Source organism: Lepidochelys kempii, chromosome 7 (assembly GCF_965140265.1).
Source record: "Lepidochelys kempii isolate rLepKem1 chromosome 7, rLepKem1.hap2, whole genome shotgun sequence".
In the NCBI taxonomy this organism is placed as follows: domain Eukaryota; kingdom Metazoa; phylum Chordata; order Testudines; family Cheloniidae; genus Lepidochelys; species Lepidochelys kempii.
Genome location: NC_133262.1, coordinates 77496207 through 77518141, shown reverse-complemented (window position 1 = coordinate 77518141; position 21935 = coordinate 77496207). Strand labels below are relative to the sequence as shown.

Below are 21935 nucleotides of genomic sequence, written 5' to 3'. Positions count from 1 at the left end.
TGACATTTAATCTCTTCTTCATCTCTTGAAAAATGAATATTTTGTTTACTGTGGATCACTGCTTGTGGACTTGGGTTTTTGGTGTATTTATTGCTGAGTCTTTCTGTTACTCTTCCTCCTGTGCATTTGATTAAAGTCTATTAAATCTAGAGAGAGACTTTTGAAATATTGTTCCTATCCATGAATCAACTGCTTGCAAATGTAACAAAATTAGTCTAAAAGTGCTCATTCTCCAGGCTGTCTGCTCTCTCTCCTTTTGGGAGTTCCCCAACTGCTGTTTTTTATCATGCTCAGGAAGTAGCTCCCAGACCAATACCTGGTCCCATTTCCAAGGTTGTCGGTTGCTCTCTTGAACACTTGTTTCCTTAAAGGGGATGTGTCATGAAACAGGGCTGGCCAGTCCAAGGCTTTATGCCCCACTCCTGTTTAAAGTGAACAAGCCACCCCATTACAATACACCTTTAAACAAACATTATCTGAGTATTTACCAGACTCTTCCCAACACATCCTGAGTTTTGGAGTTTGTTGTAAGTTGTTCAGATGGTCTGTTGCATCAAGAGCTGAAACCACTGTCTTCCTGGTTGCCATTTGTTCTTGGTTCCTCACCTTTTCATTCTGTGTTGAAACAGAAGGCCCAATCTTTCTTTCTGCATGGTGTACAGATCCTGTAAATATTCTTTAGTGTCAAAGCACTCCTACTATATGGAATTATATGTAGCACAGCATCTCTGTTCCTAAATTAGGAACGGACCACACAAGCTCTGTGTTCCTTAAAAAGAAAGATAGATTGAGCCCAGTTCTGTGGAACTGAATTGTGCAAAATGCCCACTGACTTCAGTGGAAGTTTTACTCAATTCAGGGCTGTAGAATTCAGCCCGAGAGAAAAGTTAAAGCAGTTTCCAGGTGAATTGGTTCATTTCTATGCTCTGTGTTCGGTGCTAAAATGATCTCATCCTTATGTAAATGACTAAGATGTATTAATGAGTAAACCTAATTCTTAGAGTCAGAAGTAAAATTAACCATATACCATGACTATGTAAGCAGTCTATTTAAACTTTAAGAAATAGCTTTGCCTTGATATTTTGTTCCAGACAACTTTCCAGTTGCCATTAGTGCTGTATCTGGTTGGTTATTTGAACTGCAGGGAGAATAGATTTCCAGGCTTTTGCAGTGGGAAATGAGATATTTTTGTCATTTTTATGATACAGCCGTCCTCTTTGGTTCTCTCTATATGTACCGTGAGTACATCAGAAGAAACATAGAAAAGGCTTAAAACATGTAATTTTATGAAGTGGTGTTCATAGTTGGTAATGAATGAGCAATAAAGCTCTTTCCACTTTTTAAACATAGTCTTGAAATATGTGATCATTATAATTTTTAAAAGATAGTTGATACTCTTTTGGTGGTGGTGTGTTGTACAAAATGGGAGGGATAGGATACAGAAGGACCTAGACAAATTGGAGGATTGGGCCAAAAGAAATCTGATGAGGTTCAATAAGGTTAAGTGCAGGGTCCTGCACTTAGGACGGAAGAACCCAGTGCACAGCTACAGACTAGGGACCGAATGGCTAGGCAGCAGTTCTGCGGAAAAGGACCTAGGGGTGACAGTGGACGAGAAGCTGGATATGAGTCAGCAGTGTGCCCTTGTTGCCAAGAAGGCCAATGGCATTTTGGGATGTATAAATAGGGGCATAGTGAGCAGATCGAGGGACGTGATCGTTCCCCTCTATTCGACATTGGTGAGGCCTCATCTGGAGTACTGTGTCCAGTTTTGGGCCCCACACGTCAAGAAGGATGTGGATAAATTGGAGAGAGTCCAGCGAAGGGCAACAAAAATGATTAGGGGACTGGAACACATGAGTTATGAGGAGAGGCTGAGGGAGCTGGGATTGTTTAGCCTGCAGAAGAGAAGAATGAGGGGGGATTTGATAGCTGCTTTCAACTACCTGAAAGGGGGTTCCAAAGAGGATGGCTCTAGACTGTTCTCAATGGTAGCAGATGACAGAACGAGGAGTAATGGTCTCAAGTTGCAGTGGGGGAGGTTTAGATTGGATATTAGGAAAAACTTTTTCACTAAGAGGGTGGTGAAACACTGGAATGCGTTACCTAGGGAGGTGGTAGAATCTCCTTCCTTAGAGGTTTTTAAGGTCAGGCTTGGCAAAGCCCTGGCTGGGATGATTTAACTGGGAATTGGTCCTGCTTCGAGCAGGGGGTTGGACTAGATGACCTTCTGGGGTCCCTTCCAACCCTGATATTCTATGATTCTATGAAAACCTGAAGTTACAGAATTTTTAGAAATAGGTCTGCATGCTACTCACTACAAAATGTGAATATATTTCAGGGTATTTTGACAGTTTCGCACATAACACCTGTACTTAAGAAGCTTCACTGCTATCAGTAAAGTATAGAATTAATTGATTCTCCCACTCACCTGTAAGACACTGCATTGTCTTGCCCTACCTTACTTGGAAACCTTTAGTTCTTCACGTCAGGGCACTCCTTGTATTTTAGTTAATCAGGCCTTCCATCTGTTGTCCGTGTGCAGACAGGTCCTTCATCTTTGGGTCATTTTGTTATGCTTACTTGTCACTTATAATTCCTTTCCATCTCATATGAAGGCTGCTATTGCATTTACTAAACTCTGAGTCCACTTAAAACTCTGTCTTGCTTATATCTATCTGTAGGGTTTTTTTTCCAGCTCTTTGAAATGCATGCATGAAAGATACCTTTATAACTGAATAAAAATTTCTTTTACATAGTTGAGTTGATAGCAGTATGTTTTATGCTGCCACAAAGGAGATCTTGGGTTTGATTCTTGGATTCAGTCTGTCAGTGCATGAACTGTCAAGGCTTGGGAGTCTTGTACAGCTAGTGTGCTAAATCCAGGCTGAGGGAAAGACTTAATTTGAATTAAAACGAGACCCTTTCAGATGGTTAAGTGTTATTTGGATAATTCTCCTCCAGTCCCACTTCAGCCAGAAGAATTGCAGCTGACATGCAGGTTTCAAAGGATGTGGTAAAACTGAGGGGGACATTTGTGGGGATATTTCTATATATGGCACTAAAATGATCCAGGGAATGGAAGGAAAACTATTGGTGATTAATGGACTTCAAAGGGTTCAGTAGTTCAGATAAATTCTAAGGAATGTGAATGTTTGTTTGAAATTACTCAGAATTCTCTGTTTCACAAAACATCCTCCTTCGCTGAAATCTGGCATTTCTGTTTCTGCTTGCAGGGAAAGCTCAGAAGTAGGGAAATTTTAAATAAATAATTAAATTTTAAAAAAATAAAAGGACGGGAAATTACCTGAACTTTTTGTCAAATGTATTCTAAAAAACATTTGCTGTGGGTAAATTTGTACAATAACTTTTTGTGTTAAACTGAAATGTTTCTGATTTAGTTCAGCTACCCATAAAATTATTCTGTCAGATTTGGCTTTTGGATCTCTTTATAAGCCATCTAAAAACAATTGGCATTTTTGGCTTGTCCTTCTAAAAGGAAAGAAGATAATAGGACAGTAGTGCTAGACTTTTTCTCTTTTTTTTCACCAGTGTGGTGTCAGCATTGATTTCCAGATCAGTGAGTACCACAGAGGCAGGGCTTTTTCTCAGGCAGGTCCTCCTCGTTTTACTGCCTTGCAAGTTCTCTGCCCCTTTCCTGCATCACAGCTCTGCCTTCTGCTTGAAAGGACTCCCTTCCAAACCCATCAATATTTCTTTTTGGTTGGTTGGCAGGTGACTCTAGAGAGCAATACAAGGCCCCCTTGCTTGGGGCTAAATCACCTAGAATCATAGAAGATGAGGGTTGGAAGAGACCTCAGGAGGTCATCTAGTCCAACCCCCTGCTCAAAGCAGGACCAATCCCCAACTAAATCATCCCAGCCACGGCTTTGTCAAGGTGAACAAAGTCTTGCATGTACCACTTTCATTTATTCCCCCCAAAATGTCTTGAGACCATAAATTAAATGCTGAAGTGATGAAGCAGAAATACTTAAACATGTTTTTCTTTTAATTTCTACAACAGGTATATTTCCAAATTCAGCCAGTCTTTTAGGTAGAAATCGACCCAAATCAAAGCATCTACAAACATTAGGAAATGTCTGACCTACGGGACCAGGACCTTGCAGTTGAGAGTCATGTACAGTTTTAGCCCTTTCACAAAGTCTCCATGCAGTGTGTCTGTCAATGTCTCTTCCCCACTCTGAACTCTAGGGTACAGATGTGGGGACCTGCATGAAAAACCCCCTAAGCTTATTTTTACCAGCTTAGGTTAAAACTTCCTCAAGGTACAAACTATTTTACCTTTTGCCCTTGGACTTTATTGCTGCCACCACCAAGCGTCTAACAAATATATAACAGGGAAAGAGCCTGCTTGGAAACGTCTTTCCCCCCCAAAATCCTCCCAAACCCTATACCCCCTTTCCTGGGGAAGGCTTGATAAAAATCTTCACCAATTTGCATAGGTGAACACAGATCCAAACCCTTGGATCTTAAGAACAATGAAAAAACAATCAGGTTCTTAAAAGAAGGACTTTAATTGAAGAAAAAGTAAAAGAATCACCTCTGTAAAATCAGGATGGTAAATACCTTACAGGCTAACCAGATTCAAAACATAGAGAATCCCTCTAGGCAAAACCTTAAGTTACAAAAAGACACAAAAACAGGAATATACATTCCATTCAGCACAGCTTATTTTCTCAGCCATTTAAACAAAACAGAATCGAACGCATATCTAACTGGATTACTTACTAAGTTCTGAGACTCCATTCCTTTTCTGTTCCTGGCAAAAGCAACACAGAGACCAAGAACCTTTGTTTCTCCCCCCCATCCAGCTTTGAAAGTATCTTGTCTCCTCATGGGTCATTTTGGTCAGGTGCCAGTGAGGTTATCCTATCTTCTTAACCCTTTACAGGTGAAAGGATTTTTCCTCTGGCTAGCAGGGATTTTAAAGGTGTTTACCCTTCCCTTTATATTTATGACCGTGTCTAATGACAAATTATTGAATGTCTCTGTTTTCTTGAAATTCTGCCTCAAATGGCGATAGTGTTGCTTCTGTGTCACTAGCAGATGTCTGGGCCTTGCAGTTGGTTTCCCTTTGGAAGAGAAATCAGTGATGGGGAGTCCGGGTATATTTTTAGTACAAGTTGTTATGCCAGTTCATGAACAAAGGTGGTCACAAATGGCATGCAAGCAAATGTCTCTTTAAAAAATCTGAGTCCCAAAAATAATGCTCAGTTTTACAGAGGCAACTCTGTCTCAGGGATGGACTCTAGTTAGATTAATACAAAGAGGATGCTCTCCTATTTGCAGTACCTCCCCCTGAAATAATACACATCACAGAATAACAGTACAGCATTTCTTTTAAGGGTAGGCCTTCACTTGAAGCAGTAGCAAGCGAAAAATGCAGCGTAGAAGTGTCAGCACAGACAACGGGAGGGGCTGAGGCCCTGAGTGTGTGCCAAACTGAGACTCTAGGTGCATACTTGAGGCAGCTAGCCCTCACACGGCTGCGGCCACACTCTATTTTTATCGCACTAGCCGAATGAGGGCTAGCACGAGTACGTCTCCCTGAACTGGGAATCACACTCCCAGCTTGAACTGTAGATCTACCCTAAGATTGAACATGGCTTGCATGCTGGGAACAACTTGGTAAGACTGTGTAACAGCACCATCTGGCGCCATAACAGTATTTTATAGCTGCGGGACCTGTTCGATTGTCGAAGGAAAAACTTCTTTGCATTCTAGAAAGAGCAAATTGTTCTCCAGAAATAATACTGTGCTTTTGTCACTAAACACACTGATATAATAACCATGTAAATTAGTGGATTTTGTATTTTAAAAGTTCAGTAAGTATATTCTTTGTCCATGGCAACATCTTGTGTGTCCATGATTGTGGTTAGGGTCAGAAAGACAGGCTAAGACATGCCCATTTTGCTCTTAAAAATGATTTCTCTCATTTCATAGTCAGTATTTGAAAAGCTCCTATCCAGAGCTCTAATTGCCTCTGACACAATTAAAAGTACAGTAACTTTAAAAAATAAAGCAGCAGCCCACACTTAAAAAACAAAGTAACTAACACAATGAAATCAAACCTAAACAGCAGCCTGTCTAATCCACAGATAGTTTTTAGCATGTCCCTCTTCTCCCCCACCCCCCAAGTCAGGGGAAAGAGATGGGCCTTTCAACATGCCCTGATGAACAACAAATTGGGATATTTCAGACTGAGGGGACTGCAGAGGAAGAGAGAATTTTAATGTGTTGCCTCATGTAGCATGCCTTGCAGTCATCCAGTGAGGAGGTGACATGGTAGCTGGATCTCCATCTAAAAGAAATGTTCATAATTTCGATCTATCAATTTTTTCAGATTTATGTTCCATTCTCTCCTGTTCAACAGCCTGAGTGGGGGGGGGGGGGAACTAAGTTGTTTTGCCTCTTTTGGAGGTACAAAACCCTTCCTTCAACCATAGTATGTCAGTTATTTTGCAATTATTAGTGCTACCCATAGCCAGTGTGGATGGTTTAGGCTAATATTTAATGTGGTTGAGACATTCCAAACCATAAGGCAGATGAGGATTTCAGATCCATATTTAATATAGTTTTGGTTTTTATTAATAATTTATCTGTTACTTTTGATATATCCACAGCACCAGAAAATAAGGATTTCATATTTGAGTCAATGACATCACTTAACTTTGTATCAGTGGTCTTTGCCACTGAATCTCAGTATATGTAATAAGTCTAATTATACATCATCATTAGTAGTTGACAAAAATCTGGTTACTTGTTACCCAGCTAAATTTTATGATGCACTTTGAAGAATGCTCCATAATAGAAGTTCTAAACTAGCCCTTAATGCTAAAGGAAATAGAAATGCTTCTATTGATAATTCTTAAATTAAAGTTGAAAGATTTTCCCTCTTATTTGTCTTAAATAAAATTTTACCTACAATGTTTAAAATCCACACACTGCTGCATCAATAGAAAGTAGAATAAAACTTGATTGTAAATAAAAGTGGAACTGACTAGTCCTTTTTCTTTGTCCAAGCTGAGAGTGATGCCAAAGTAAACAAACCACATAAAATCTAACTTCTCTTTGGAAATGTTTTTTTTCCATTTTAATTGTCTGAGGTGGTTTTAATAACTTTGGTAAGGATTTTAATGTTTGGGAATGTTAATGCATGGCTTTCAACCAGTTTCCCTTTTAATTAACAAAAATTACGCTGTCTGTTGCACTTCAGTGTATAAATAAATGAGTAAATTTGTGTAGCCCCTATGTTAAAAGAAGAGTTGCCCATTTAAAATAAGTGCCCAAACAATGTTCTGCTTATGTTGACAATTCCTCTTCCCTGCATTTTACCCCAACAAATCTATTTTGGTGGTCGAAATCCTCCCAGTCTAACTGACTTCCGTGAAGCTGCTTGCATATGAGTATGGTAAGCAAGATTTGTCTGTCTACTTGGGAACCAGCACACCCGAGTCCTATTCCCAGCTCTACCACCACTGGCCTGTTGTGTGGCATGAGCAACTCTCTTGTGCCTCTGTTTCTGTTCCTGTCCTTTATCTATCTTCTCTGTTTAGCTTTTAAGCTCTTTATAACGAGGACTGTTTTTTACTATGTGTTTGCACAGCACCAAGCACAACAGAGATCCAATCTTGGTGACACTAGCCCGTAAGGCAATATAAAGAATAAATCTGTAACATATGTATTTTCCTTCATGCTTTTTTTGCACTCCACTAGAAATACAACAGAAAATGTTAGATCCCATAATTCCCAACAAACATAGTATCATACTGATATAGTTGAAGGAACCAACTTCCCCCACACCTCAACATTATGCTTGTACTACTTGGGTGGTTCATCCAGCTATATATTAAGTTTTAAATGGTAACCTCTGGGGCTGTCAAGTGATTAAAAAAGATTAATCATGCGATTAAAAAGATTAATAGAACAATTAATAATAGAATACCATTTATTTAAATATTTTTGTATGTTTTCTACATTTTCAAATATATTGATTTCAACTACAGCACAGAATACTAAGTGTACAGTGCTCACTTGATATTGTTATTTTTTTATTACAATATTTGTACTATAAAAAAGAAACAAAAGAATTATTTTTCAATTCACCAAATAAAAGTACTGTAGTGCAAGCTCTTTATCATGAAAGTTAAACTTACAAATATAGACTTATGTACAAAAAATAACTACACTCAAAAACAAAACAATGTAAACATTTAGCGCCTACAAGTCCACTCAGTCCTACTTCTTGGTCAGCCAATCACTCAGACAAACAAGTTTGTCTACATTTGCAGGAGATCATGCTGCCAGCTTCTTGTTTACAATATCACCTGAAAGTGAGAACAGGTGTTCACATAGCACTGTTGTAGCTGGCATTGCAAGATACTTACGTGCCAGATGTGCTAAAGATTCATATGTCCCTTCATGTTTCAACCAATTCCAGGGGATTAAATGATGCTGATGATGGGTTCTGCTCAGTAGCAATCCAAAGCAATGCAGACCGATGCATGTTCATTTTCATTATCTGAGTCAGATGACACTAGCAGAAGGTTGATTTTCTTTTTTGGTGGCTGGAGTTCTGTAGTTTCTGTATTGGAGTAATGCTCTTTTAAGACTTCTGAAAGCATGCTCCACACCTCCTTCCCTCTCAGATTTTGGACTGCACTTCAGATTCTTAAACCTTGGGTCAAGTGCTGTAGCTATCTTTAGAAATCTCACATTGGTACCTTCTTTGGTTTTTTTCAAATCTGCAGTGAAAGTATTTTTAAAACGAACAGCGTGCTGGGTCATCATCCAAGACTGCTGTAACATGAAACATATGGCAGAATGTGAGTAAAACAGAGTAGGAGACCTACAGTTCTCCCTCAAGGAGTTCAGTCATAAATTTAATTAATGCTTTTTTTTTTTAACGAGCATAATCATAGATTCATAGATATTTAGGTCAGAAGGGACCATTATGATCATCTAGTCTGACCTCCTGCACAACACAGGCCACAGAATTTCACCCACCACTCCTGCAAAAAACCTCACACCTATATCTGTGCTATTGAAGTCCTCAAATCGTAGTTTAAAGACTTCAAGGAGCAGAGAATCCTCCAGCAAGTGACTCGTGCCCCATGCTACAGAGGAAAGTGAAAAACCTCCAGGGCCTCTTCCAATGTGCCCTGGAGGAAAATTCCTTTCTGACCCCAAATATGGTGATCAGCTAAACCCTGAGCAGATGGGCAAAATTCATCAGCCAGATACTACAGAAAATTCTTTCCTGGGTAACTCGGATCCCACCCCATCAAATATCCCATCACAGGCCATTGGGCCTATTTTACCATGAATATTTAATTACCAAAACCATCTTATTCCATCATACCATCTCCTCCATAAACTTATCGAGTTTAATCTTAAAGCCAGATAGATCTTTTGCTCCCACTGCTTCCCTTGGAAGGCTATTCCAAAACTTCACTCCTCTGATGGTTAGAAACCTTAGTCTAATTTCTAGTCTAAATTTCCTGGTGGCCAGTTTATATCCATTTGTTCTTGTGTCCACATTGGTACTGAGCTTAAAAAGTTCCTCTCCCTCTCTGGTATTTATCCCTCTGATATATTTATAGAGAGCAGTCATATCTCCCCTCAACTTTCTTTTGGGTTAGGCTAAACAAGCCAAGCTCCTTGAGTCTCCCTTCATAAGACAAGTTTTCCATTCCTCGGATCATCCTAGTAGCCCTTCTCTGTACCTGTTCCAGTTTGAATTCATCCTTCTTAAATATGGGAGACCAGAACTGCACACAGTATTTCAGGTGAGGTCTCACCAGTGCCTTGTATAATGGTACTAAAACCTCCTTATCCCTACTGGAAATACCTCTCCTGATGCATCCCAAGACCGCATTAACTTTTTTCATGGCCATATCACATTGGCAGCTCATAGTCATCCTATGATCAACCAATAGTCCAAGGTCCTTTTCCTCCTCCGTTACTTCTAATTGATGCGTCCCTAGCTTATAACTAAAATTCTTGTTATTAATCCCTAAATGCATGATCTTACACTTCTCACTATTCAATTTTATCCTATTACTGTTACTCCAGTTTACAAGGTCATCCAGATCCTCCTGTAGAATATCCCTGTCCTTCTCTAAATTGGCAATACCTCCCAGCTTTGTATCATCCGCAAACTTTATTAGCACACTCCCACTTTTTGTGCCAAGGTCAGTTATAAAAAGATTAAATGAGATTGGTCCCAAAACTGATCCTTGAGGAACTCCACTGGTAACCTCCCTCCAGCCTGACAGTTCACCTTTCAGTAGGACCCGTTGTAGTCTCCCCTTTAACCAATTCCTTATCCACCTTTCAATTTTCCTATTGATGCCCATCTTATCCAATTTGCTTAATAATTCCCCATGTGGCACAGTATCAAATGCCTTACTAAAATCTAGGTAAATTAGATCCACTGTGTTTCCTTTGTCTAAAAAATCTGTTACTTTCTCAAAGAAGGAGATCAGGTTGGTTTGGCACGATCTACCTTTTGTAAAACCATGTTGTATTTTGTCCATTTACTATTGACTTCAATGTCATGAACTACCTTCTCCTTCAAAATTTTTTCCAAGACCTTGCATACTACAGATGTCAAACTAACAGGCCTATAATTACCCAGATCACTTTTTTTCCCTTTCTTAAAAATAGGAACTATGTTAGCAATTCTCCAATCATACGGTACAATCCCCTGAGTTTACAGATTAATTAAAAATTCTTGCTAATGGGCTTGCAATTTCATGTGCCAGTTCCTTTAATATTCTTGGATGAGGATTATCTGGGCTCCCCGATTTAGTCCCATTAAGCTGTTTGAGTTTCGCTTCTACCTCGAATATGGTAATGTCTACTTCCATATCCTCATTCGTCATGCTACCATTATCCCTAAGATCCTCTTGAGTCTTATTAAAGACTGAGGCAAAGCATTTGTTTAGATATTGGGCCATGCCTAGATTATCCTTGATCTCCACTCCATCCTCCGTGTTTAGCGGTCCCACTTCTTCTTTCTTTGTTTTCTTCTTATTTATATGACTATAGAACATTTTACTATTGGTTTTAATTCCCTTTGCAAGGTCCAGCTCTACTTGACTTTTAGCCTGTCTCACTTTATCCCTAAATGTTCTGACCTCAAGAAGGTAGCTTTCCTTGATGATCTCTCCCTGTTTCCACTCCCTGTATGCTTTCTGCTTTTTCTTAATCACCTCTCTGAGATGCTTGCTCATCCAGCTTGGTCTACAACTCCTGCCTATGAATTTTTTCCCCTTTCTTGGGATGCAGGCTTCCGATAGCTTCTGCAACTTTGATTTAAAATAATCCCAGGCCTCCTCCTACCTTTAGATCTATAAATTCTTCAATCCAATCCACTTCCCTAACTAATTTCCTTAATTTTTGAAAGTCAGCCCTTTTGAAATCAAAAACCCTAGTTGCAGATTTATTTTTGTTCATCCTTCCGTTCAGTTTGAACTGAATTAACTCATGATCACTTGAGCCAAGACTATCCCCTACAACCATTTCTTCTATGAGGTCCTCACTACTCACCAAAACCAAATCTAAAATGGCATCCCCTCTAGTCGGTTCAGCAACTACTTGCTGAAGGAATCCATCAGCTATCGCATCTAGGAATCGCACTTGTCCTCCAGTCTATATCTGGGAAGTTAAAGTCTCCCATGATCAAACAGTTTCCATTAGTATTTACTTTATTAAAAATATTGAAAAGGGCTCTATCCATATCCAAATTAGATCCTGGTGGTCTATAGCACACTCCAAGCACTATCCCAGGGGAGGCTCTAATAGTTTTCTTCCCCAGTGTAATTTTTGCCCAGACGGACTTAGTCATGTCCATTTCATTGCTTCTTATTTCTTTACATTGTACCTCATCATTGATATACAATGCTACTCCACGACCTTTACCTTTACTTCGGTCTTTCCTAAACAGCACATACCCTTCAATACCTGTAGCCCAGTCATGACGACTATTCCACCATGTTTCTGTTATCCCTATAATATCTGGTTTCACTTCCTGCACCAGTAGCTCTAGTTCCTCCGTTTTGTTACCGAGGCTCCTCACATTGGTGTACAAACATCTTAATTTTTGCTGTTTGGCCTCGCTCACATTCTGTACCCTATTAGGCACGGTCATTCTACAGCCAGTATAACCTATTAGACTGGTATACACACTGCCCTTCCTCCTACCCATGGCTGTGTCCTCTCTTACTTCGTTTTCTTTCCTCTCAATGCTAGAATCTGGCGTGGAGATTACCTGGACAGCTCCCAACCATCTCCCCCAGATTCCTAGTTTAAAGCTCTCTTAATCAGTTTTGCCAGCCTCCATCCTAGAAGTCTATTTCCTTCCCTACTGAGATGAAGTCCGTCCCGAGAGAACTGTCCTCTGTCCATGAATGCCTCCCAGTGGCCATACATCCCAAAGCCCTCCTCATAGCACCACTGCCTAAGCCATCTGTTGATAGTCATAATCTTGTCACACCTTTGTTGCCCTTCTCTAGGAACAGGCAGAATCCCACTAAAGATCACCTGAGCCTCGATATCCTTAAGCGTCTTCCCCAGCCTAGCATAGTCTCCCTTAATACTTTCCAGCGAGAATCTAGCCGTATCATTTGTTCCCACATGAAGGATAATTAGGGGATTCTTTCCTGCTCCCTTTAGAATCCTTTTCAACCTCAGGTCTACATCCTGGAAGCATATCCTCTGGATATGGAAGCATGGAAGCATATCCTCTGGATATGGAAGCATGGAAGCATATCCTCTGGAGTGGTGGCCGAAGCATGAAGGGGCATACAAATGTTTAACGTAACTGGCACATAAATGCATTGCAATGCTGGCTACAAAAATGCCATGCGAACGTCTCTTCTCACTTTTAGGTGACATTGTAAATAAGAAGCAGGCAGCATAATCTCCCGTAAATGTAAATGAACTTCTTGGTCAGCCAGTCACTCAGACAGACAAGTAGGACTGAGTGGACCTGTAGGCTCCTAAATGTTTACATTGTTTTGAGTGCAGTTATGTAACAAAAAAAATCTACATTTGTAAGGAGCACTTACACAATAAAGAGATGCACTACAGTACTTGTATGAGGTGAATTTAAAAAATACTATTTTTGTTTATCATTTTTACAGTGCAAATATTTGTAATCAAAAACAATAATATAAAGTGACCACTGTCAACTTTGTATACTGTGTTGTAAGTGAAATCAATGTATTTGAAAATGTAGAAAAACGTGCAAAAATATTAATACATTTCAATTGGTATTCTATTGTTTAACAGTGAGATTAAAACTGTGATTAATTGCGATTAATTTTTTTTTAGTTAATCGCATGAGTTAACTGCGATTAATCAACAGCTCTAGTAACCTCTGATGATCAAGCCGAGACTGACTTTACGTTCTGTCCTGTTTCACTATAAAATCTGTTAGATGTTTAGTTACAGTTAGCATGATTCAGCTGTCAGATATTCATACAGTAAGATACACTTTTCTGTCTGGCAACAGTAATGAATTTGAATTTAAACAGTCATAGCAGAGATTGAAGCCAGGCATTTCATGAGTATGCACTACACAGTTTTCCCCCTTTCTCTCACTTTGTCAATGTTCCTCAGCCCCCATCACTTCACCTTACTATTTTCATTGTCAACTGCCAAACTGTATGATGGTTTTGAGACCTGGACAAATGCACACTAGGGACTAGGTTGGCTCTGTCAAACTTATTGCACGTGAGACCATCTGAATTTGGAGCAAGCGCCCAAAAGTATATGGAAAGGTAGAGTATATGCCACCTACCCCTCTTTGTTTAACTGATAACTTTTTTTTAAAAATGTAGAATGCCTTTCCTCTAGATATTATGGATATGCTGTAGTTTATATAAGGTATAAATTCAGAGCAAGAGCACTTCTGTTGTTTTAAATGTAAGCTCTCAGCAGTATCTGCATTGCATGTGGCTATTTTTAGAAACTGTAAGTCTTGCTAGATATGTGTCCTCAATGAAATGAAGAAAGCAGCAGTACTGAACAGTTTCATTAATGATTTAAAAGGCCACTGTTGAGATTCACAGGTCTTGCTTTATCTATTCATTACACAAACTGCATACACAATAAATTTGTGCTAAATTAAAGTTTAATAGAAATGAGACGAGAAGCTTATTGCTGAGTTTAGCTGCTACTATTCTGTTGATGACTCTTTAGGGATAACTCTTTGTTTTTAAAAAAATGAGTCCCCTTTCTCTCAATTCTTCTTAAAGCTATTATTCAGCACTTTACTTTCCCTAAGAGGGGTATGCAACTTATATTACATTCATGATGCTTCAAGCATTTATCAGCTGAGGGACCAAGAGCTGGGAGCCAGTTTCTAATAGCACTCTCTCAAATAACAGAACAATGATTTAGGCCCAATTCAGGAAAATACTTAAGTGCATACTTAAAATTGTGCTTTACATGTTTTCCTGAGTTGGTCCCCTAGTTTTTGGCAGAAGAGTGGTACATGAAACAAAACAGTTGTATAGATAATTGTTTGCTACAAAAAATTATCTTGATCCTTACAATTGCATGCTCATGGACCCATACACGCACACTGACAATCTCTTACGATAAAAGAATGAGGAGTACTTGTGGCACCTTAAGAGACTAACAAATTTATTTGAGCATAAGCTTTCGTGGGCTAAAACCCACTTCATCGGATGCATGCTGTGGAAAATACAGTAGGTAGATAGATAGATATACACACACAGAACATGAAAAAATGGGTGTTTCCCACCCATTACACACTGTAATGTGTGATCAATTAAGGTGGGGTATAATCAGCAGGAGGAAAAAAAAACTTTTGCAATGATGATCAGGATGTCCCATTTCCAGTGGTTGACAGGAAGGTGAGAGTAACGGGGGGGGGGAATAGGTTTAGTTTGTGTAATGACCCATCCACTCCCACTTTATTCAAGCCTAATTTAATGTCTTATGATAAAGTATTTTTCCTCATAGCTACAAATGTCAATGAATTTTATCAGATCTCATTTTAGTTGTTAATTGTTTTCCAACACTGTTGTTTTTGTTTTGGTTTTTTATTTACCTGTTCCATTATATCGTTTGGGGGGTGAGAGGTGTTTAGTCCATATTAAAGAAATGGTCAATACTGGAAATTCTTCATCAATTACAATTTTGAAGACTTTAATTAAGATCTTGGAGGTACTGCCTTGCAGTCACTCCACACAACAAATATTTTATCATTGTATAGAGGTGTGTGGTAGTTGTATTTCTTCATTACAGTTTCAGAAATGTGACCTGTGTGTTCATTTGGCTATCCTGAAGCCTTTCACATTTTTACTCAACTGCTAGGTGATGCTTTGGGGTTCAACCCAGACCAGTAAGGGGCTGTGCCCTGTACCCCTGACATCTCTATGCTGTGCAGCCTTGTTTCAGAGTGTTACCAAATATGCCCGTTACTTTGGGGTATGCTCGTTTATTAGGGTTACTCTTCTGTGGGGGAGAGGGGGTTCTGTAATTCTATTAATGTACTGCTTATGTCACTTGTGTGTTCATATGGAGCTCTATTCCTTCCTTCCGCAAGTCCCCTCCCAATGGGGCTATCCTGAAGGACCTAGGGACTGGGTTCCTCCAGCCCTAGAACTCGATGAGCGTGTGTGCACGCGCGCACACACACCCACACGCACACTAACAGAGCAAATCTGAGTGGACCGGGTCAATCAGCACCCTCAAGCTGATCCCCTCATATGTCTCTGTACTCAATGGGCTGGGTTAAGCCGAACCTTCAAGCTGTCACCCTTGTGTGCCCCTGGTCTCAGTAGGCTGGGCTGAGCAGCACTGTCAGCTGCCCCCCCTCCTCCCTGCCCACCCCCCGATGTGCCACAGGTTTAACACGTCCCTATCCCGCTTTCACGTCACAATTGTACTGGTAGTAACCCACTTGATGAGCAAACCCCACAGTATTTTTGGGCACTATAGGGATCTTTAGCTTAGGTAAAAGAAGTGTTGCTGCAGAGTAAATGGTGGAAGCTAAAAACACAAAAGAGTAAAGTTCAGAGAGAGAGAAAGAAGCAACCAGCTTAACCATAAAAGTTATTTATTGAATAATAGTGATAACTACACAAGGAGAGCCTAAACCAACATAACATACATTTTTAAAAGTTAATACCTGAGGTAGAAAGGAAAACAGAGAGAGAGGGGAAAAAAAGGATCTCACCGCACCCTGAAGCATGAACTGGTCGGGATTCCCAGGTGATGGTGGTAGCTCTGGGTCCTGAGTGCAAGAGACAGGCAGAGACCCCAACACGATCAGTCAGGAGATGGAGTCCCAGTGGCACTGATGCAGAGTTTGAGTCTATGCATCAGAACACTTACTTGGGCATAGGTAGGGGTTTTTGTAGAGAAAATACAGTGCTTCAAGGGAGAACACTAGATTTGTTTATGGGTAAACTGATGGCTTAAAGGTTTTCTTTAGGCTAGACAATAGGAGCTGATCACTCTTGGCTATGGGTGGTGTTTTCTTCCAGGGAGCTCACAATTCAATTAGGCTCCTTCAGTATTTTGGATATCTATCAAGAATTTATTACTAGAATTGGTCTGATAATTGCTGAGCTGGGTGTGTGCAGGCATACATTCATTAACATCTGGAGCAGAGATTCCCATGATGCAGTGCGTCCCTGCTTTTCTGGTCCCAGAGTTCAGTGCGGTTCTCTGTTCTTCATTCTTTATGCTAATCCCTGTCCCATCTTTCATGGAGATGAGGCTAGGGGAGTTGTCTCTGTTCTTCATTCTGTATGCTAATGGAGATGTCTTAATCTTGTCACCCTTGTCAGAAGGGGTCTAGGTGTGTCTCCCAACGCCCTTCACTGCTCTCTGCAAGCCTTTTCTCTGATCAGTTTTGGTTCAAGCAGAGATTGGTGTGTGTGTGGGGGGGGGTATCTTTCATGAGTCAGACAGGCTAGATACTGCGCCCTGGTTCCCCAAAAATACAGAGCTGACTGGTATCGAGTGCCTAACACCAACAGCATGCTCTCACAGCATGACTTAACAGATTACAGTCTGTTGTTCAAAGTGTTTTTCACCAAGTCTCTTTTCCAACATGGCTGACCAGACTTTCTGGCCTGGACCCTGCACAAAGCTCAAAGTGCTTGGTTCCTTCATCTCTTTAGGTGAAGGATGCCAAAATGGCTTTTTCTTCTCTCTGCTTATATCTGCCAAAGTTTGCTGATCCTGCTTCAAGAGTCAGGAAGGCTTCCTGAGGATGAAGTCTCCACCACCCAATCAAGATTAAGTGGTCATATTTCCCCACTTGCTCTCCTGTGGGCTTTGCTTACCTTGCGGGTAAATGTGCTTTTCTTTGTCCTTGGTCACACCTTGCTTAATTTACATTGGAGACACCTTCAGGCAGGTAGAGCAATATTCCTTTATCTGGAACAGGCGTGGCTTAGGCACTTGTTGCCAAATACATGTTAAGAGCATATTTCCATTACATCTCTGTGAAGCCGTTTTGTGGGTTTACCATACATACATCATGCAAGAAGATTAATGATCAGTGAATTATTAGTTTTCTAGTGATATACTGCATGCCAGCTTTTGAGTATATATCAAGACCACAGTGTGCCAACTGGCATTGGGATGCCCTTAGGGTGACAGTGACCTGATAATATGAAATTTTGGTGTCAGTGACCAGAAATGTTTTTGCAGGTGATGACAATCCCGCAGAGTCAGAATAGAGAATAGCAAACTCTAGCTACTGTAAACTTCTGCAGAATAGACGAACACTCTGCTTGTACATGCACATAACTTACACTGAATCTGGAATTAAGAAGCTTTCTGTGTCTGATATTTTGTGTTCACATGCTGTTGTGATGGACTGTGTAACTTTTATCAATCTTATGAATAAGATGTATCCTAATATCAGGGATTTAGTGTGTTTTTGAAAGTGTGGTTGAGCAGTGTCAGTTAGTATTAATGAAAATCATGAAGCTACAATGGAAAGATTGATTTTGATTACGTGTGTGTGTGTGTATATATATATTTTTTTTTCCTTCTTGATTTCATTTTAGGTCTGATGTAGTTGTTCTGTGTTTTTCAATTGCTAATCCTAATTCCTTGAATCATGTGAAAACAATGTGGTATCAAGAAATCAAGCACTTTTGTCCTCGCACACCTGTTATTTTGGTTGGCTGCCAGCTGGATCTTCGTTACGCTGATCTTGAAGCTGTTAATCGAGCCAGACGGCCTTTAGCAAGGTAAAGTTTTAAAAAAATTCACATTTTAAAAGGTTCTGGGTTTTAATCAAATATACTATTTTTCTGAAAAGAAATTATATTATCACCCAGTATGGTCTGTTTGCCTTAGTTTTCCATCTTATAAAATGAAGATAAATAACACTGTTTCACATCCTGTCTGTTCTCTTATCTGTTCATACTGTAAGCTCTTAATAAGTGAAATGCTGTTTGACAATGCATTTTCTAAAGTGCCTAGTACAATAGAGCCTGATATTGGTTGAGCCATCTGGGCATTACAGTAATATTTAAATAGTGAGCAGCAGAGATTTGACATTGATTCCAGTGGCAAAACACATATGCATCATGCCATAATGTATTATTCCTGCCAATTGTCACTTTGGCATTTGGGGGTTAGTTTGGTTTTTGGAAATGTAACCCTAGAGCACAGCACAGAGCAAAGTGGGTATATATTTTACATGGGGAAAAAACACATTAAAAGAAAGTTATTTATGTTGCGAAGTCAAGCACGGATGCATCAGATGAAGTGAGCTGTAGCTCACGAAAGCTTATGCTCAAATAAATTGGTTAGTCTCTAAGGTGCCACAAGTACTCCTTTTCTTTTTGCGAATACAGACTAACACGGCTGTTACTCTGAAACCTGCCATAATGCATGGGGGTCTGAATTAAGGTTTCATGAGCACCTGTAAATCCCGTCACTCCCTAACTTTCAAATGCTTGACTGTCCAATCTAAACAATAGCCTCTTCACATCTGTAATATTATTTCCTAATAATCTGATTTTTTTAAAGAATTTTTTTTTAAAGTATAACAGCCCTCCGTCACCATTGCATCATCAACAGGATTTGAACCCTGAACCTGTAGCACAGACTTTTACTGCGTGACTTATGGGGCTAACTACATTAGCTGGCAACAGGAGAAGGCTCTTAAACCAGAGCGGGAATGAGCCCCGGGGTCATTTGAGTGGTCCAGTTCACTCCTGCCCCATGTGCCCCACGGGAATGGGAGTAACCTGCTAGTATTGTATGCTGAGTCTGGGGAAAGGGGATGCGGCCAGGTGGAGTGGACCCAAGCCCAGCTTTCTTCTCTTTTTCCCTCCCTTTCTTTCCTGTAGCTGCGCGGCCAGTTCTCAGGCAGTCAATGTATATGCTGATGCTGCTGTTTTTGGCAATGTCATGCGCCTGGCTCCTCAGAATGTCCATGTTCAGCTATTATTTTAGCAGGCTGCCAGGTTTTTTTGTGAAGCATAAGTGACAGAAGGGGAACAGTGATTTTTAAACAGTTCATAATTCAGATAAATGTAAATGGGATTTGAAGGTTTGCTTCACATTGTGAAATATTGCCTACCTATATTTAAGTAATAGGGTTATATTACAAAGTATCTACCAAATATAAACATTATTACCAGCCCATCTATTAGGTAATATTTTTGAAGTGTATAGTACAATGGTTGCAGATTTTTAGGGGTCTCCATGAGCCATGCCAGCTACCATTTTTATTTTTATGAACTGAATAATATGGATAATACATGTTCTTCTTTGTGCTCTAGATTTTCTGGACTGTGGTTAATGACAGCCCTGCTTTGTGTGTGATTTTTTGTTTTTGTTGTTTGTTTGAATTGTATTTTATTTTAATCCTAGGCCTATAAAAAGGGGAGATATTTTACCACCAGAAAGAGGCAGAGAGGTTGCCAAGGAACTTGGGTTACCATATTATGAAACTAGTGTATTTGACCAGTTTGGAATTAAGGATGTTTTTGATAATGCGATCAGGGCTGCACTAATATCCAGGAGACACCTGCAGTTCTGGAAGTCACATTTAAAGAAGGTCCAAAAACCTTTACTTCAGGCTCCATTCCTACCTCCAAAGGCACCTCCTCCAGTTATTAAAATTCCAGAGTGTCCTGTAACCAGTATGAATGAGGCTGAATATTTGTTAGACAATCCATTGTGTGCAGATGTTATGTTTGTTCTTCAGGAGCAGAATCACATTTTTGCTCACAAGATTTACCTAGCTACCTCCTCTTCAAAGTTTTATGACCTTTTTTTAATGGAATGTGAAGAATCTCCAGACTTCAGTGAAATACAGTGTAGTACAGAAAAGACCAGTAGGGACTTCCTGTCTAGATCAAGTCAACTTGAAACAGATGGTGACAGTGATGAAGCAAATTTAAAAACCTCTGATGCCAAACTTCCAACACTAGAAACTGATGGGACTTTAAAGATGCTAGAACTTGAAACTGAAGAAACTAGTTCTACAAGGGGAGCTTTGTCCTCCTTGGGCAAAGGGTTTGTTAGTATGCATAAGGAAATACAAATCAACCCTGTATCTAATCGGAAATGTTCTGTAACTGTGGTCAAAATGGATTCCTCTGTTCAGCCTGGGCCTTTTAAAACTGTTTTACAATTTCTATATGCTGGGCAACTGGATGAAAATGAAAAAGATTTGACAAGATTAGCACAGATTGCTGAAATCTTGGAGGTATTTGACTTGCGGATGATGGTGGAAAATATTATGAATAAAGAAGCCTTCATGAATCAAGAGATTACTAAAGCCTTTCATGTCAGGAAAGCTAACCGGATAAAAGAGTGTCTTTGCAAAGGGACATTTTCTGGTGAGTAAATAAACTCTCATAGAAAAGGCCACAGTTCTCCTCTCACTTATACCAGTGTAACTCCACCCACTTCAATAGTTATTCCTGACTTAAGTCAGTGTGAGAGGGGCAATGGGCCCAAAGTTTACTATAAACTGAAAGCCAACATTTTCGACAATGGGAACCTAAAGTTAGGCTCCTAAAATCCACATTTAGACTGCTAAATAAGGGGCCAGATTCTCAAAAGTGCTGAGCTCCCATCGTCTCCTATGAGATTTCATAATTGCTCTTCACTTACCTCTATAAAATCTGAGAAACATAAAGGAAGCAATTCCTTACTAACAAGTATGTGCTCCTTTCTATGTCTTGACCTAGTAATAGGTTCCACTTCAAGCACTGACTATTGTAGTTATGATTGTTTCTTGATTCCATGGCAGATGTGACATTTAAGGTGGATGATGGAAGCATAAATGCCCACAAGCCACTGCTGATATGTAGCTGTGAATGGATGTCTGCGATGTTTGGAGGATCATTTGTTGAAAGCTCAAACAGTGAGGTATTTGTCCACTCTGATCATTGTATTTCATGTATGTTTTAGGGGTTGCTATTTTAAGCATTGTGGTATTTCCTGAAACAATTATTTATTCAAGACTTAGCAGTCTTTTGTGTGTTTATGTTTAGACCAGAAGTGTCCTTTATTTATTGGGACATTAAGTTAGAATACGTTGAACAATAGCTTGTCCTCAGCAGTACTGTTACGTTGCCACCACTGCTTGCTGTGTCAGCAACTGCAAAATGTTTTATGGATCTCTACTTTTAATAAAACTTTTTTTTTTAAAAGTTAGGCATGTAAAAAACTGTCTTGAGGCTTCTTGACTTATATCCAGTTACCTGAGAACAACTTTGAGTTCAAAATTAAATTTTTAAGTTATTTTTCCATGATCTAATCACTTCTAGTATTTTTAAAAAGAGAGGGGGAAATAAATGTAGGTCAACTTATAAGAGAGGGAAACAACTTAAATATAAGCCTTTATCTCCCTCCCCTCCCACCCCAAGCAAAAGTTCTATCTGGTT

General features: G+C 39.7%; 1 protein-coding gene across 7 annotated transcripts in view; it reads left to right on the top strand.

Annotated features, from left to right (window-relative positions):
• Nucleotides 1–21935, top strand: part of RHOBTB1 (Rho related BTB domain containing 1) — an 89769-nt gene that overhangs the window by 55376 nt on the left and 12458 nt on the right. For 6 of the 7 annotated variants that reach the window (XM_073353410.1, XM_073353411.1, XM_073353417.1 and 3 more), the window contains 3 exons: nucleotides 18087–18272; nucleotides 19909–20882; nucleotides 21299–21417. In XM_073353410.1, the coding sequence (XP_073209511.1) occupies nucleotides 18087–18272; nucleotides 19909–20882; nucleotides 21299–21417 (1279 nt within the window). Of the gene's footprint in view, nucleotides 1–17342; nucleotides 17362–18086; nucleotides 18273–19908; nucleotides 20883–21298; nucleotides 21418–21935 lie in introns of those variants that run through there. The other variant, XM_073353418.1, reaches the window with a different exon arrangement.